The sequence below is a fragment of the Cibotium barometz genome, chromosome 29 (assembly GCF_041138505.1).
Source record: "Cibotium barometz isolate CiBa-2024 chromosome 29, ASM4113850v1, whole genome shotgun sequence".
Taxonomy (NCBI): Eukaryota; Viridiplantae; Streptophyta; class Polypodiopsida; order Cyatheales; family Cibotiaceae; genus Cibotium; species Cibotium barometz.
The window spans coordinates 51,897,232-51,915,573 of NC_141074.1; the positions used below are offsets into that span (position 1 = coordinate 51,897,232).

At 43.3% G+C, this 18,342-nt stretch overlaps 2 protein-coding genes across 9 annotated transcripts in view; one reads left to right on the forward strand and one right to left on the reverse strand.

The window, feature by feature from the left end:
- Positions 1 to 1,379: 1,379 nt before the first annotated feature.
- Positions 1,380 to 3,633, forward strand: LOC147622341 (uncharacterized). The gene is made up of 4 exons (XM_086823575.1): positions 1,380 to 1,589; positions 1,641 to 2,775; positions 2,875 to 3,316; positions 3,390 to 3,633. The coding sequence occupies exons 1-2, from the start codon at positions 1,380 to 1,382 to the stop codon at positions 2,682 to 2,684; spliced, it is 1,254 nt and encodes a 417-aa protein (XP_086679701.1). The 3' UTR covers positions 2,685 to 2,775; positions 2,875 to 3,316; positions 3,390 to 3,633.
- A 6,187-nt stretch (positions 3,634 to 9,820) lies between these two features.
- The window catches only part of LOC147622342 (uncharacterized), a 91,481-nt gene continuing 82,959 nt past the window's right edge, over positions 9,821 to 18,342 (reverse strand). For 5 of the 8 annotated variants that reach the window (XM_086823440.1, XM_086823446.1, XM_086823441.1 and 2 more), the window contains 10 exons: positions 16,925 to 17,073; positions 16,640 to 16,800; positions 16,347 to 16,430; positions 16,110 to 16,181; positions 13,474 to 13,611; positions 13,215 to 13,370; positions 13,033 to 13,085; positions 12,748 to 12,932; positions 11,990 to 12,090; positions 11,003 to 11,671 (listed from right to left, as the gene is read on the reverse strand). In XM_086823440.1, coding sequence (XP_086679566.1) covers positions 12,027 to 12,090; positions 12,748 to 12,932; positions 13,033 to 13,085; positions 13,215 to 13,370; positions 13,474 to 13,611; positions 16,110 to 16,181; positions 16,347 to 16,430; positions 16,640 to 16,800; positions 16,925 to 17,073 — 1,062 coding nt within the window. In that variant the 3' untranslated portion in view covers positions 11,003 to 11,671; positions 11,990 to 12,026. Of the gene's footprint in view, positions 10,902 to 11,002; positions 11,672 to 11,989; positions 12,091 to 12,747; positions 12,933 to 13,032; positions 13,086 to 13,214; positions 13,371 to 13,473; positions 13,612 to 16,109; positions 16,182 to 16,346; positions 16,431 to 16,639; positions 16,801 to 16,924; positions 17,074 to 18,342 lie in introns of those variants that run through there. The other 3 variants (XR_015269686.1, XR_015269685.1, XM_086823443.1) reach the window with 3 other exon arrangements.

Consider the following 18,342-nt stretch of genomic DNA (forward strand, 5'->3'; position numbering starts at 1 on the left):
AGAAGCTACATGCATATGATTTCACCTCCAACAAAAACTGACAAATTTTGAAAGAAGGTTGAAATCGAAGGACAGAGAAAACCTGCCAATCAGCAGCAAGAAATCGTTACAGAAAAAAGTTTAATTGGAGACTAGTCAGCCGACTCGTGCTCCACATGTCTCCAACCTCCAAAATTCAAATTTTACCCCAAGTTTCCCAACCTGCTAGAACCTCCTCCTCCTCTTCTGGAACCTCTAAATTCATGCCATGTGGAAGCTTTGTAAAACTCTTCCTTAAGATTATATATATATATATATATGGAGAGAGAGAGAGAGAGAGAGATAAGGGGAGAGGAGATACTCCTTAATAGAATTGATTGAGGATAATTCTCATTTTCACCTGTAGAATTTATTTTTCCATTTTTTAAAGTTTCATGCATTTTAGTTATAATTTAACTCCAAGGGTACAATACAAAAAATTCTGCAAAATGTTGAAGCGGACTCTACTAAACACGAGTGAACCGGCTAGTGCCAGTGAGAACAACGGTATGGCCGGTCATCGTCTTCGAAGGGCCTTTTTTTTATTTTGGTGAGGAGAGGGAGGGGTTTCTTGTCTTGTCTTGTTGCGCCATTCCCAACTTTGAGAGCTCTGAATCATTCCTTCTCCGCCAAGTTGAAGCGCCACTGTATACCCACCCTCGCTACCTCCGCCCTGCCGTCTCGCATCCCCCGCACTGTAATTTTCCGATTGTTGTCTTTCACGATCCGAATTAGTACAGAACACTTGATCATCTGATATAACCCGCTGCTTCAATGTGAGAAATAAGCGGTCTCCGATTAATCGTTCATCGAAAATCTGGGTGCCGGCGATCATGCCGTAACAGCCTCTCTGCGTAAGCATCGGTCGGAAGAATTGCAGCGCCTGCTGCTGGAGCACGACAGGAGCTTGAGTAAAGAGGACCAGTATGGCACTGCTGCTCCTGGTTATGGCCGCCAAGCTTCACCCAACCTGCGCGCTGCAGCTGCAGGGCGGGAAACTCCGTCCCGCTACCAATCTGCAAAAGTTTCCTCCACCGCCCAGCGCCGTTTCATGTCCCCCGCCCGCTCTCGCATGCTCCCTTCTTCCTCCAGCCTCTCACCCAATCGCGAGAAGGCCCCGGACTTGGTCGCTGCTGCACCCAATGTCAAGGGGCCGGCGCGGCGTCGACGGCAACGCCGACTTCTGTCGCCGTTTTCGTCGAGAAACGCCGCCCGTGGCCCTCTTCTGGCTCGGAAAATAAGAAACCACAGGGCGGCAGGTCTGATGCTGCCCCTAAGTCAACTCGCGATCGCCGTAGGCTGCTGGGACGTGCCAGTTCGACGGTGGCTTGTGGCCGTCGACCAACGGCTTTTCTTCGTCCATGCGGCTTGGTGATGGCGGAGAAAGCAAGGTTAATCAAGAAGGCGATGGCGCAATTGAACAGATTAATAGCACTGCCCCGCGCAGGCTTTCGCTGGGCGAAAGCTCTGATCAGTCAAATGGTCGAACTCCGCGCAGGGTGTCAATGGGCGGCAGCGATATTTATGATCAGCATGGCGCCACGCCCCTTAAGTCTTCAACGGAGCCTGCCGTATGAGGCCAGCTGCTGTGTCCGCCCCACCCGGGGAGGAATTGAGCGAAGAAAACGTCGTCCGGCGAGCAATATTCTGAGCAAATTGGCAATTTGATTGGCGGCACGACGCCTGATCGGCGGAGCAGAGCTGCAAGGAGGGAGAAGGTGGAAGAGACTTCCGACCAAATTCCGACCAACAAAAGCCCAGAAAGGGAGAAATTGGCACCGCTCGGGAAGCAGCTGGGCGAGCATTTTGAGAACCTTGATTCGACGCTTTTCCGCCAACTGATCAGGTCTGCAGACCATGGCAGTAAGAAGAAGAACGAAGATGAGAAGCTAAACGGCGATCCTACGACGCGGAAGGACCGCCATCAACAACACGGGGAGAATGCGAAGCCGGTCGAGAATTTGAAGACCGATCAGTTGCAGGGATTCCCGGGAAGCGCAACTAAGAACGCCATAAATTCCGTCGGAAAGAAAAGCCCCTCCTCCTCCTCTTCTTCGCTCAGCCGCGCCGTTGCATCCCTGCTTGTGCCCAGCCGGTACAAGAGCTACTCCAAGCAGGTGGACAAGACGGCCTCTCCCTTCGGCCTCAGCCGCAGCTCCTCCCACTCCTCGTCTTCGGTATCGACAGGACCCAGCGCCAAAGTAGTCCGTTGCCTGTCATTGGACGGGAGGGAAGCGAAAGCGGCGCCGAAAACGCCCAAGAAAGGGGCCATCCGGGGCGGCGGCGGGACGCCGTCCGACCAAGCGGCGGAGAGAGGCTGCAGGTCGTTCAGTGGGTCCGATTCATTTGACAGCGCCGGAGGTGCGGCGTCGGACACAGAGAGCTCGTCGTCGGGAGGGTCAGCGGCAAGGCTGGCTGGGTTGAACAGTCGGAGCTGGACGACGGAAGGTGATGAACTGGAGAGTCCGGCGTCCTATGCAAGGCCGTTCGTTGCGGGAACCGGGAGCCTCTGGGCAACGGAAGGCGACGGGATGGCGAGTCCGGCGTCCTACGTCAGGCGGGCAACGTCGGGGACTGGAAGGAATTGGACGGCGGAAGCAGACGGAGTGGCAAGCCCGGCGTCATACGCCAAGGAACCGCCGCGCGCAGGTGGAAGCCGCCCTTGATTTGGCCCTTCTACTGAACCGCTGCCTGCAGTGGCGGTTTCTCAACGCCCGAGTGGAAGCCGCCACACAGGCGCAAGCTGCCGCGGCGGAGGTGATTAATTTTAGTGGTTAAATAAGTATGGTATTTTGTTGTTAGTTAAGCATGGTGGCTAATCAGGTAGCGTAGCTAATCATTCTTTGGTTTATGCAGAGCTCACTCTACAATGCCTGCATTAGCCTCTTCAAGCTCGGCGCATGCGTTGCCACCCAACAAATGCTCTTGAAGAAAGGCACCCAACACAACAAGCTCGTTTCGATCCTCCAAAACATGGTGAGCAGTGTTGATCTCTAAGTATCGATCATCCACTTAATCTCAACAATAATATGATTTTTTAGGTGGTTAATTTTAATAAAGTAAAACCCTAATAGTATAATGTAATTAATGATCAAGAGAACACTTAAAAGGGAAACATAATCTTCACATGGAAATTGAATTGCTTGAGAGCAAAAGGCTAATGTGTAGTGTGATGATGGAGGGTGAACATTTGGAAACATGGGACTCTTTGCATCAAGAGCATTCATCTTCTCTCAAGAGCCTCATAGGAGCCCTTGAAGCTACTATGGTTAGCGTCCCCATGGTTGGAGGAGTACAGGTATGGTTAGTGCCCCTAATTGACCCATTAATACTTTATAATATCACTCAAAACTTACACGCTTACTCTACAGATGGACGTGCATTCTATGAAGGATGCATTGGACTCTGCTCTAAGCATTATGGATGGAGTGACTTTTTCTGCGGCCAAGCTGTTGCCACACACTACAAGACACTGCTACCATACGGGTGCGTGTATGGTCGCGCATGTATATGAGTAGTATCGGGCGCATGTATATAGTAGTATCGGGCGCGTGTATATTGGCATCTAAATTCGCATGTATTGAAGTTTCAGAAACGTGTCTACCAACGCATGTATATTGGCATCTAAATTCGCGTGTATACTGGTTTTACAAACGCGTGTATACTGGTTTTACAAACGCGTGTATCAGCGCGTGTATATACACGCAATTATACACACATTATTACACGCGAGAACTTTATTAAGAAAAACTTCATTCCTTTACAAAATTAAAAACTATTTTCTTTAAACCATCTCATAGTACATTAGAGTATATATCATTACACAATCCCACTACATGCATTTACAACAATGAAATATATTCAAAAATAAATCATGAGATGACAACATATACAATAGAAATGTCATCAATTTAGAACGATACAATGATGGATTGGTTAGGGTTCGATCTCATCTTCAATAAGATCCATCCTTGCCAAATGATCAGCATCAATATCCATTTGATCAATTTGTAAGGCTACGATTAAATTTATTCCACTATCGATATTCTGTCCATTGATAATGGTATCGATGCCCTGATCATCCTCATCAACATCACCATCATCCTCAATGGTAGGGTCATTCTCATGATCATGAGAAATGGCACGCTCATCCTCATTATCATGATCATCTCTTATTTCTTGATCATCGATCACAACATCTTCATTGGCATGTTCGACATCATCTTCATTGCGGCTTGTTACATCCTCCATATGCTCCATATCAGTGAATGTACTATACATCACTTTGGAACGTGGTGCAATAGGGATGACGTACCACCATTTAATGTCATGCACCATTGGTGGCAGATAGATAACCTACTCAAATACACATACTGGAGTAATTAATTAGCATATCAAAAGTCAAGGGGTACACGAGCTTAGATATATATGTACATGAAACACATTAGTAAAAAAATGCATACCTGCTCACATTGTTGTGGCAATACGAGCCCATCTTTCTTTGTTTGCCAAAACTTTGTAGAGTCAATAGTTACATAGCCACTTGCATGGCATTTTATCGTTGCATGGTGTTGCTAGATGCTTAGGGTACGCCTTACGAGAGCCATGTTGCCTCCGAAAGAGAGCTCTTTCTGCTTGCCTTTTTGTCTTTGCATCCTCATATCTTGTAACCCATCTTCTCATCACATCACTATTAAGGATGCAAGTGAAATTGAGATCATCAATCAATGTTCTGTCAATTACTTTACTCTGTCCCTTTCCTTGAGGCACAATAGAGGTCATCCTCAAGTCCTCTTCATTGCTCCATGGTCGTGGCAAAGAGCTGTCCACCTGACCAAGAAACTCTGACAATAGATCCCGAAGCTCCAGCATCATCTCGTCGACGCTTTGCGTGCTCTCGCCGCGCGTAGGGCACCATGTTACGGTGTGGTACTACATCCTGCTTCAATTAGAGTATATATATTACAACTCCATTAATTTAATTTGGATACCATGAGTCATTTGAATACTATCAATTTACATCTACTCACCTCTAAACCTGTTTGATTCCATTCTCCATACATGGAGATATGATTCAAGGTAATTCGACGCGCTCATACAATGCATCCTTGACATCGATTACACATACACTTGATCCTTTGTCCTCCCAACCACACATCGCGATTACGATGACGCATTGTCTCATCCTCACCAGAACTGCTTGAGGAGGTTGATGACATCCTATGTACAAAAGAGCAAACACAAAATCATAATCAGTTTTTAATGAAAGTATAAAAATTTCTATAAATCGCGTGTAACAGCGCGTCTATATCCTTAAAATTGCGTGTATCAGTGCGTCTACATCCTTAAAATTGCGTGTATAAACGCGGCTACATCCTTAAAATCGTGTGTATATACGCGGCTACATCCTTTAAATCGCGTATATAAACGCGGCTGCTTTATTATACACGCAAAAAAACACGCGCTCTTTCACGCGACGACCTGTCTATACCTAAATTAACCTACCGCCTTCTCCAAAAAAACATTTTCAAACTAAGATAATCTCTCCTTCGTCGCCGCCTCTTCCAATAGAGCACTAAACCTAAGTGCAAGGAGCAGACACGGGTGAAGGAAACTAGCTAAAAAGAAGACTCACTTTTTCAGAGGTGAGTCACTTTGTCCTTTGTCCTGTCTCTTTTCTTTCATTTGTTTATGCGATTGTCTCTTTTCTTTATGCGATTGTCTCCGTTCTTCTCTGGTAGTACTTTTGTGAACGATTGTGACAGTGGGCTTTTTTTATAAGGATGATTTGTCGGTGGTCGGTCGCTTTCAAAAAAAATCTTTGCGCAGGTCGCGTGTAGGAACGCGTGTATGTCTGCGTGTACCCTGTTTGCACAGACGTTCACGCGCATACACGCGTTTTTGGATGGGTGTACACGCGACTGTGTTTCACCCATGCTTGCGATCCAGATTCTTCAGAGAGATGATCCCATCTGCATATGGCTTGCCTTCACAAAATCATATGTGCTAGCTTACATTTGTGCTTTGATAAAATCATGTATATACTTGCAGATTCTTCATGGATCCAGGTTCTTCATCCGATCCATTTGCGTACGACACTTGGACGATGGAGATGCTAAATCATTTTGAGCGCCATCCTGGTCCAGTTGAGCTTACAGAGTACATGTATGCCCATCCCCCTCTTGGATTGCTTGGTATCTATACCCCGCCCCCGAGTATCCATGTCACTCCACTGCTATGACTATGAGTCCGACGAGACGGCATGTAGCTTCTCCTCTTCCACGCCCACCGAGGAGACATACCCCATCCTAGACACACTCACGCACACCCTCCTAGGCACCGTCACGTCAGGGCTCACAGCCACGTGTACTCCCTCTCACAGCCACAGTCACGTAGACAATCCCCCAGTCGTGACTCCACCCGCAGTACAGAGGAGAGCAAACGCGGTAGTAGGAAGAGTGGGAGTGGAGGATGCGGCGGGTGCTTTGGTGGGGGAGGTAGTATGGCACGCGGTGAGAGAGGAGATAGAGGGAGAAGAGTTAGAGGAGACAGGGATGAGGAGGAGGTGAGAGAGGTGGAGGGAGTGATCTGCTATGATGTGACGGATAGGGACGGGGTAGTGATGGATGCGAGGGGGAAAGAGGTAATGGAGTACATGCGTGGGGTAGTTTCAAACTTGTATAGAAATTGTTTTATTAGATTTAAAGATCAAAATAGCCGATTAGTTGGGGAGCTGATAGATGCTGTACATAGTCGGTACCCCAATCCCCCACATGCGACATTCTCAGATGTATGGAGAAGGACGCGAATAAGGGAGATCTTAAGTAATAAAAGATCTCACCTTAAGAAACTCTCGTACGATGATGGGCTAGATGTAGCTACGGGTGGCTATCCTGCCGAGAAACCTGGCCCACTGTGCACAAACGCAAGTGGAAGGAGGCAAAGAAACGAGCAGAGGGTGGTGTGAAGAGCAGGCAGCATGTGGAGGCACGACGGATCCAGATGGAGACCATTGGATCTTCGCATTTCGGATCTGGCGACGTCGAGTCATGGAAGGCAGAGTTCATAAGTATCTTGCTACTTTATTTGATTGTTTACTTAATTCATTGATCCTATGATTGTTTTAATCTTACAAATTGTGTTGATTATGATACAGCGAGACGGGTTATGGGGAGGAAGCCCACAGCCCACAATACTGGGTATGCTCGCCGGCATAGCAGATGTGACACGTGGACCCTCTTCAGAGCCGAGGGACGTATTTCGGACGCACAGTTTGAGATAGCCATGAGACCATACGGTCGACAGGTACTTGAAAACTCTAAACGAATGATTTTGGTTTATTGAATTACATATATATATACTTATATACTATATATTACTTGGCTGCACTTGCTGATGATCCTGCCATTGATGATCCACCCGCCGCCACTGCTCCTGCTGGACGTGAGCACTACTCATCAGACATTCCGACCAATGCGAGCTCATCTGATCATGGAGGGAGCAGCGAGTCATCATCTGGGTCTGAGTAGTACTCAGACTTATAGTATCACATTCCATATTGAGGATGTGGTTGTATATATATTTTTGTAACTAAAGCCATGGGCTACTTCGACATATGGACTCCCTTGTATATATGTGTATACATAAAATTTTGATAGTAATATTGAATTGTGAATTGATAGTATTGCATTCATGTCTGTCTTGAATCGTGTATTGACAATGTATGCATTCATGTCGTTCTTGAATCGTGTAATGACAATGCACTAAATATTCCTCGTGGATGGTGCAATGCACCCAAAAAAAATCCAGAGAGTGCTATTGGGTGCTGGAATGCTGGAACAGCATTCAAGTACCAAATAGCACGCTTTGGATTTTTTTTTTTGCTCTCTGTTCGCGTGTATAGACGCGTCAAATCTGCAAAAGTCGCGTGTATATACGCGGATACTCTGTGATTTGCGCGTGTATAAGCGCAGCTAAACTGACAAAACGCGTGTATACATCCTCGTATCAGCACGTCTAAGCGCAGCTAAACTGACAAAACACGTGTATACGCCCTCGTATCAGCGCGTCTGACTACTTCTATACACGCGCTTTTACACGCATCTCTGGTCGCGATGATACACGCGCTGATACACGGGCCCGTTACTTTTTTTCCACAAGTCATTTTTAGCGGCTAGGAGCGCGGGTATGAGCCCGATCCCTTGTAGTGACAGGTGGGAGGGATCCATTCAACTCACATTGCCACTTCTTTTACTTGATCATAACAATGAGACTAAACGATATTACTTTTACGATGTGTAATAGGTAGAGAGAGTTGATTCTCTACTATCTGAGCTCGCTGAGACGGTAGTTCTTGAGAAGGGGTCTTTGGAAGAGCTTAATGAAGTGATAGCTTCAATCTCTACTCTAGAGGTCTCTCTCTCTCTCTCTCTCTCTCTCTCTTTATATGTGTATGTGTGTGTGTCTAGATGTCTCTCTCTCTCTTTGTATGTGTGTTTGTGTGTATGAGTGAGAGAGCTCTCTCTCTCTCTCTCTCTCTCTCTCTCTCTCTCTCTCTGTATGAGAGAGAGAGAGTTTTAAAAGAACTGTTGTTTGTGTGTGTGTGTGAGAGAGAGAGAGAGAGAGAGAGCGCGCGAGAGAGAGAGAGAGAGAGAGAGAGAGAGAGAGAGAGAGAGTGTGTGTGAGTGAATGAGAGAGATTAGGTTTAAAGAATTGTTGTTTTTTCAACAGATGGAGGAGCATAGCTTAAGAGCTTCCCTAATCCAAGCAGAAAGAGAAACAAGTCATCCATGTGATAACAAAACTTCATTTAATCCCCTTCTTGTATATTGGAAATTCTATTTACTTACAACCATTTATCATTATTTAAATACCTTATATTATTTTTGACAAGAATATACATCACTGAATGCCAACATACAACTAAGTTAAGCATATGCAACCCAAGTGCATCTTAAGGATAACAAAAGTGTAATTGTTTCTAAGCACCTACACAAATCCTTAATGCTATTTTATAATTTTACAAGACATTGTTGATAAGTATTGAAATTTCCATCTTGTCCACCTTCACCTTATTGTCTGACACACTAAATACTGGTTGGGATTAATCCTCGAACGTTAAAAGAATCTTTGCGAGTGGTGTGTGGAAGTTTAAAAGGACTCATCAGAGGTGACCTTTGTGCCACCCAAAGCAAGGCAAATTGATTAGCTTGAGAGTCCTCTTTCTAGTTGCAAACCAACGTGACTATTCGATACACTAAATAACCATTGGGAGTATTTTCCAAACACTAAATCTTGCATTGGTTAACCTGAGAGTCCTCTTTCAAGTTGTACACCCACTTAAGTTCAAAACCCAAATACACCAAAGCGGTTGGGATTATTGTCCAAACGTTAAACTTGAAAAGAAGCTTTTTTACAATCACTCAAAATAAAGTTATTGCTTGAAAGTCATATTGGAATTAATGGTTTATAATTAAAACGCACGATTTTTGTCCCTTGAAAATGAAGACATTGTCAACTTTGAATTAACAATTTTCAATTATGACTAGAAAATATACTACAAAATGGGTTTGGTGGGTGCCATGATCCAATTGCAAAGAGGAGATTTGACGACCATTGTTCATTACCTTTCTCAAGTTAGGCTCAAGGACACGGGCCGCCCAAAATACCCACCAAACCACCCCACTCATCAACATAGAAACAATCCCCGGGTTATGCCCAAACTCCGGGAGATGTCACTTTCTTACAAAACCTTGGGGAGGTAGCCTATTATGGCTTGACATTACAACAAGAGATTAATTATAAGTCAAAGATCAACTTTCAAGGTCTAATGTTGACATGAAAAAACAAAATTAGTGAGATGTACGTTCAAATTCTTATTGCAAACAAGTTCAACATGATAAATGTGCTTCCTTGTGACCCATGACTTTGACAAGAGAAACCTACCAACTTAGTGGACGTATATAAGCATTGAAGGAATATGCACTAGCAATAAAAAAGCAACATACCAACAAGGCTAATCACCCTACACTTGGATGCGGATTGTTCTTCATCTACCACTTAACCTCGATCCACAACGTTCCTTGGACCATCCACATCTTTCCACCCTAGCAGCAACTTCTCCATGCACAGGTGATGCAAGGACACGATCACCATTACGAAGAAAAGTTTGTAAACCACTTCATAGGTTAACATCGTTTCGCTCCCTCGACCTGCTTTAATGCGCTTTACCATCTTACTTGCTCGAACAAGAGCTTATCTTTTCGCCTCCATTAGACATAGAGAGCTTTTCCTTCACCCCCTTAGCAAAGGAGCATCCAGTGTAACAACGGAATGAAGATGCGACGAATGAGCTAGCACACCCACATCAAGGAGTTGCATTGCAAGTTGAAGGCAAGACCCAATTACACATGATTCGGCAAGGCTAAGGTAAGCTCTTGACTTCAAAATATTTGGTGTTGCCAACACGGACTACCCTAGGGCTTAGATTTGTTCTCCCATCTATTCCTAGCTTTGGGATTACCCATTTTTCCCACCCTACAAAGAAAGCAATAGTAAACGTTGGCATGGATTACAAAAAAATGAAATAGATATGAGAGGAAAATGGAAGAAAGATATAATCCTTAACCTTGGGAAGGTCAAAGCACGGGAGCTAGCATGGGAGTTTATGGAGGATTATTGTGATTGCCTAGTCGTCCTCGTATAGGAGTTGCCACAAATCAAAGTAGGTTCATGTTGCATAGAGCGCACACAACTTGTATGTCCTTGTGGTGGTTGACTTTGAGAACATATTGCCATGAAAGGAACATTGCCACACAACAATTTGATCCTCCAGAGTACACCACCTCCCCGCACCATAACCTTCAATAAAACCACTCCACAATCTGCAGAAAAATGACATTCCCACAATCAAATTGAAAAAATCTTAATTCAATTTTACAATGCAAGGATCTTTTTGTCTCTGAGTTTAGAGCTGACTTCTCAGTTAAGCATTAATGGCCTAAACCTGATTTTCCAGGCTAAGGCCAGACTTTATAGATCAAAAGTGATACATGGTCATATTGCATGGGGGCAGTATATCAGGCAATGCACATACAGGACTTTATAGATCGAAAGTGATACATGGTCATATTGCATGGGGACTAGAACCCTGCTGGTGGAGAGTGGACTTGTGTAGTCTCAGCTTCGGCAGAGACATCTGTGAATGCATTGTCACCATAGTTCCAGATGATACAGCGTGTACAACAAAAGTTGAGATTTCAATCCAAGGAGCCTCTCCCTTTTCATAACTAAAAGGTTAATTAATCAGGGAGAAACTTACAGGCATCTGATATGGCTTGATAGTCAAATTTTTACCATCAAATTCCTGCAAATGTTCAGTGTGCTTGAACAAAAAAGTCTGCACCACAAGGCTCTAGCCCCAAGTGGGTAGACCCCAGATGTCAACAAGCAGGGACTTGTTCCATCCCTCGCATTGGGAAGCTGCTTTTGAGGTGCACTCTGGAAAGGAAAGCAATTGTATGCAAGAATTGTTGCCAAAAAAGATAGAAGTCAGAAGTCACTCCATGAACAGCACCAACATTAGTGCTTCTTTGTGCCTCGGACGTTTATGGCATCTCATCATACAAAACCTAGCAGTCAGCTACGAACATACCTGTTCACACAAGTTTTTAAGGATAAGTCCTCCATCAGTCTTTATGATACTAGAAGACATCTGAGCTCACAAACATATTGCAAAGAAAGGTAAAGACTCAACATAAAAACAGATGAGCCAAAAAAAAAAAAAGAGAGAAAAAATACATATCAAACTAAAGACAGGAATCATCTATTGGGAAATCCATTTGATTTCAACAGTGCCATCTTGAGCCCCCACCCCCCACCCGCCCGAAAAAAAAAAGCGTAATTTTTTTTTAAAAATGCAATCAAATGGAATAAAGCTTGAAATGTATGGTTCACAAGTTACAACAGTTACCTGCCTTCTTTAACCAATATTTGTTGATGTGCAATTTCTAGTCATCTTTTGCCCTGCGAAATGCCGCAAGTTTTGCAAAGAAAGGTCCCTCGTATCTATATCTGAACACAAGGTTAAGAATGTTTTCTGAAAGTTTCGCTGTTGCTAGAATGGACGACACTCAAAAGACTGGAAGTTTCAGCCGTAGCTTAAGAAGACTGTGTAAAACATTTAAAAAATTTTAAATTATTTGGGAGTTCTTTTATTAACAAGAAAGAGGAAATGAAAGAGCAATGGAGCTATCTATCCTTATGACAGCTTAAAGAGTTGCTTTTCTGAGTAAGCTCTTCATAGCTCTTAAAACCATGCTTTTTTTGATTTATGATGAATTAATGTTTATGTTTAAGCTTAGGTTTATACATAAACTAATTTTTATATTAAAAGTGTGATTTTGAGCATTTTCAATTCATAGAAAATGCGGAGAAACTATGACAAAAATTTCATCATTAGAGAATGAGTTTATGGATAGAATAAATTTTATTCTAAAAGTGTAATTTTAAGCATTCTCATTTCATAGAAAATGCAGGAAACAATGGCAGAATTTTTATCATTAAAAAAATAAATTTTATGCATAATTAAATTTTATGCTAAAAATGGAATTCTAAGCATTCTCATTTCATAGAAAATATGGGGAAGTTATGGTAAAATCTTTATCATTAGAAAATGAAATTTATGCATAAATAATTTTAACTTTTAAAAAAAGTAAAAAGGCATGATACAAAGAAGCAAGAACAAGTGCAAAACAACCGAATCCGATTCCGACATGCAAAGGAGCTGTTGACCAAAATCTCTCTGGGTCCAAAATCTTCTTTTCAGACACATGGGTTGCCACAACTGAGACAGCAAGCACTACAAGTACTCTTGAATCTGGGAGCGCATGCCAAGTTCTAAAAGTACTTGAACCCTGTTAACAGCATTCAAAAACATCAAAAAGAGAAAAAAAAAAGGACTTACATTGCACTGTGCGAATAACAAAACAATATAGACAAAAAATAGAGGGTTACCTTGAAATAATTTCTAATAAAATTCATGGAATAAACAATCCGCAGTAACATGTCTTCGAATCATGATAAGGAAATAAGAATGATAGAGATTCCACTAAGATACCTTATAATTAATTTCCACTTGAAAACCTCAGCAGATAATATATATTGTGTAAAAAACCTGAAATTCAGTGCAAGGATACTGACACAATTTGCCATGATGAGTCCGACAGCTCCAGCTATGCGAATGAGAGCAACACTCAAGCATATATATACCAAAGAGCATACTACAAGCCATACATTAGATCGAGCAAGTTGTCCTTTTGTCACAACAGCATGCAAGAAGGCCTCTGTGGTACCTAGTCAATGACACAAAAAAGGGGATAAATTACTTGTATTACTCTTTAAAAAGAATTACTGTCAGACAAGGTCTCAAAATCACCTTCACCTAATCTCAATTACCATTGAGCGCCAACATCATCACATAAAAGCAGTAGCAAGCTAGCGCTGTTGCTGCTTCTCCATCACTCCATTTTCTTCCGTATAGGATTCTAAGAAGAACATAAGAGTAGCTTGGACCAAACGTTGCAAAAATCAATCCTGCAAGAAAAAGTACAGTAGTCACTAAATTTATCATACAGGATTTGTTAGAAAGTTGTTGCGCAACCTTCGGGCATGGACTCAAGAAAAAAGCATGCATACATGGATGCGTGTACATGTGCAAACTGCTCTGCTCTTTGTGATAACACCCTTTCATCTTTCTACGTTCAAGGCTAGCACATACTCACAATTTGAACAGGTCATTTTTTGTTGGATGCATGCTCAAGTGGCCAATTTATATGGCTATCCTCTTCCCACCCACCCCTTTCCTTTCCCTCTGTCCCTCCAAAAAAAACTGGTAATAATCAGCTCTTATTAACTTGTTGTAGGACTGAGAAAATGATCTTTTTGATGTTTTTATGTGCAAGACCCTATGCCATCATTGGGCACCCACTTTAGGTTTGTTTGGCTGCCCAAAACTGGTTGTTTGGTGCCCCAAACCGTCCAGACTGGTTACCTTTTCGTTTTGGTCTTGATTGCATGCATTTTCTTCTGTTTGCTTGCCTTTGTCTGCATCTTTGCTTCTACTGTTTCTGCCCCCCAGTCTCATAGGCCAGTGCATCCTATTCTACTCTGTGCATCCCCACTTACACTCCCATAGCCTCTTCTGTTCCTTCCATTCATCAAAGAACAAGGCATGGACTATGCTCCAGATCATTGATGTCACACAGAAATTGTAAACTTTTATTGATACAAGAAGAGGTTCACATCAATGGATTTTGTTAGAAGCAGAAACCAGACTGCTCAACTATCTGCTTCCCAACCAGACTTGCACACGCTCCAGTTAACTATTTTCCAAAGTCAGCCACAGTTGATGGAGGAGCAACCGTGACCACATCTGATCTTCAACAACATGGTGTGCCTCCCCTTGTGTCGTCCTTTGGGGCATGTGCTCCTGAGGAGTATGGGATGCAGGGCCCCCTCAGTCCTGCAGCTCTTGGTTCTTCTTCTCTTATCTTTTAGAAGAAACAGCAACGACATACAGCCGAGTTTCATGGGCTCATAATCACATCCTCACCATCAAGTCAGCTGATTTTTAAAGAGTAGATGGATTGAATCCGGCTACCTTGTCAGACGCTTTGGTTGGCCATTTTTTGCCCATGAGACATCGACCTGTGTAACTCTCACCATTGGTATGGTAGGCAGGCTTTTTCACAACTGTTTGCTGACCGACCAGTACTTTGGATGGTACTTATGTCTGGTTTTGTTCCCTTCCTTTTTGCGAGTAGAGAAACACTTTGGGAATATGTGATCTTTCCCACCGCAGGCAAAGCACTGTATTGCTCTTGCTGTTCTTGGGTCAAATCCAACACCACCCCCCACCCGCCCACCCCGCCCCCCCCCCGCCCCCCCCCCCCCCCCCAAAAAAAAAAGAAAAAAAGAAAAAAGAAAGAAAGAAAAAGAAAACACAGCCCTTTAATGTAAAAAAAAAAACCATCCGCACGCTTTTTGTACAGTTCTGATTCTGATTCTTCTTATGTAATGGTAATTCGGATTAGCGCTGATTTACTGATTTAAAACACTGTATAAATGGTCACTTATATCATCCTACTTAGATAGAACAGGGTATGGCATGTGTCAAAACTAGAAACCTCACATGTGGACGAATTTATCAACGATCGTTTGCAAATGACACATAAAAAATGTGTTTTATGTAAAAGACGAGAAACAGCGGAACTGTTTTGAAGGGTCACGAAGCTGCTGCAGCAGTCCAGGAGAAAGAATTAGCAACAAAAGAGCAATTAGGAGGCTAGAGGTCTGAAGCCTTAATTTTTCAAAACTGTGGAGTTGTATCCATGTCTCGCATTTGTGTGGCTGAGCTTGTAGAAGGAGCTGACTGGTATATGAACTGAGTATCCGGATGCATAGAGGTAAGCTAGGTGATCTCCTGCCACTACTTTTACATGTACGTGAAGCTTTGTGTGATGGGCGTGCAGTGCCTCTTTCCCATTGTCCAATAGAACATGTGTTGGGCACAGTGTCCGTGAGCCCCACCATTTGATGCTGAAAGCGATAAATAACATTCCAAAATAGCCTTCACACTAATTCAAGAAGGAAGCCATTTTGAATACCTTCCTCGCCATACCCCTTAATGGATAAGAATGGACCGATTCAAAAGATAATGGCCAGATGATGGAATCCATATGACAAGATGTTTGTCCCCCAAATCTCTGACTCCTAGTAGTATGCTTGCTAAATACTCCTTTTGCCAGCTTTCTCTTTGCTAATAAAATGTTTCAATCATACCATTCAGTCTTCAATACTCCTTTCCCTGTGAATTTAGCCCTCACAAACTCATCCCAACTTATTCTGAGAAGACCCAATCCCTTTGAGAGCACCTCAAAAAAGAAATGTGTCATTTTTGGGCTGGACCAAATATGCATTCCCAGTTTGCAATATTCAATAATAAAAACACATTACTACCTTTCTTGCCAACCACAATATTCCCACATCACTTCATTGCAGATTTGAAATAGAGCAGCTAACTGTTAGCTTACCAATCAGACAGACAAGCTTCAGGGCAGGAACCATAACCTCATGAAGTCTTACAGCTGCAGGGGATGCTGAACCTGTGGACATGAGAGCATTTTTCTCATCATCAAGATGGATTTAATGAGACCTTACTTTCTTAAAAAAAGGGTACACTCTTCCGGTTAGCATGCACCAGTTGAGAATGTAGTGAACCGGTATCTTTATCAATAACCCACACCATTCCACTCCGCAAAAGCTCTTACTATTTTCAGTGCTAGAAGTCTTTGCAAAGATTGTAAATGCGCTCTCTTCAAATGGTTGGAAAATTGATCTGACCACCAAACTGCCTGCCAGCAATTACTACTTGCTTGTCAGTTGGTGCTTTGAAATATTGATACATAATTGGTATGTAAAGATTAAATAAAGTCATTCCTGAAGACAATATTTACTATAAAACCCAATTAAAGGATTAGCAGCTATAATGTATGAGGAATCAGCCAAGAAAACCTCTGAGATCCCAGTTAATCTTTGCTGAGCTTACCAGGATGAAGCTTACCTAAATTGTCGACAAAGCCATATACCCCTTGATTGTACGTTGTATCAAAAACCAGTAAAACAAATTTCTCTCCTTCTTGAAGAACCAGCTTCTGAAATGACTGGAAAGTAAACATCATAGACAAGTACAACAACTGTTTGTCAACAGGCTTCCGCATGTCCCTACATCACAGCAGCACAAGTCACTGATTGTGATTGATGTAGTATAAAACCAAGAAACATATCTCAATGAACAAACTACAACTCCCTTATTGTTTTATCATAATGATGAGAGAAAAGAGCATACTGTATGGGAAGAAAGTAAGTGACGACTGATGCTCTGTTCTCCACAAGTTCAGCCTTTAACTTTGAGAAGAAAAGAAAGTAGGCCCAATATCCCAACAGCAGGCATGAAGCATACGACAGTTGAGCGTAAGCGAAAAGTACTCCCCCAGCCTGGATACACCATGCACAATGAAGTGTGACCAACCTTTTCTATCCATACTAAGCTATACACAGATTCTCCAAATCCTTACAACCAAGACTCAAGTTCAGAGTCAGAGTCATCCGATGAAGAGGAGACAAGTGGTAGCTCCGAGGATTCCATCTCAGAAGGGGAGGTCCAAAAGTACTGAGCAACAGCCGAGCTTAATTGGTAGGCCTCAACAAAACACTGTTAGGCAGTTAGTACCAGCCCACCATGAGGGGAATCCAACACATAACTAGCACACAAAAGAAATGGCTGAGAGAAAAAGATAAACAAGACAGTGGCATTTGTTCATACTGCCCTTCAAGCTGCCCACATTTCATAGAGATGCATCTGCTGTAGCTGCTCCCAGATGTTGCTCCAACTGATTTTCCTCTTCATCCTATCTCTGGCCAGTCTCTAGTCTCAAGTGCTATATATCCTTCTATTACGAAAGTGTGTACATCTAAGAAAACCGTTACACAGAAATGATCCCTTAAATCGGGTAAAGGTCTAGAAAAGGAGGAGGATACACTCTCCATAGCTTGGGTGCTCTCAGAGGAAGGTTATATATACGGGAGTAGAGGTAAAAGCCACACTAGGGACCTGTCATGCCATGTGAGTCACACCTCCATTCAGAGAAAAAAGGTCCGGGGCTCCAGATATGCAGAAAAGTTGCCTCCCGTTCCTGCATGGTGCCCTGGAGACGCTCCTATCAGCCACAGATGTGGACACATCAGTCCAAATGGCACAAAAAGAGACTTGCTAGAGGAGTGCTTGACACCTCTATTGTCGCACAAAAACATGCCAGCCATATCTTACCGAACCGCTGGAGTACTGATTATTTCCCATCCACGGCTGGTCTCCGTTGCCCAAGCAACCACATGCCCCAAGCTTGCTTTGACGATCCTTCGCCTGCTGCTCTGCATTGCTGACAGCTAGCCAGTCGACCCCCCTACTGCAAAACCTTGATGAGCAGTAAGCTAGAGAAAATAGGAGATTACAGAAGCTGCTCAAGAGACCTCTGTAGAACTCCAATAGGATCCAGCTGGTCATACCTGAAAAAGCCCACTGCATGTCCGGATGATGCATGTCATGTGCACCCATGCACTATGGTACACGGTGACAAACTGGCTCATCAACAGTGCAAGAATCATGTACAGAAGTAGTACCTTTTAGGATATTTTGTTGTAAGCCATGACCCCTTTGTGAGCCCTAGTCCGGGACATGTCAGGCACGAGCTAGTCTTCCAGCCATAG

Bases quoted from the DNA above. Each gene is read 5' to 3' on its own strand.
- LOC147622341 (XM_086823575.1), top strand. From the start codon at position 1,380: ATGCGGCTTGGTGATGGCGGAGAAAGCAAGGTTAATCAAGAAGGCGAT. The intron at 1,590-1,640 runs GTATGAGGCCAG...AATTGAGCGAAG, and splicing joins AGTCTTCAACGGAGCCTGCC to AAAACGTCGTCCGGCGAGCA.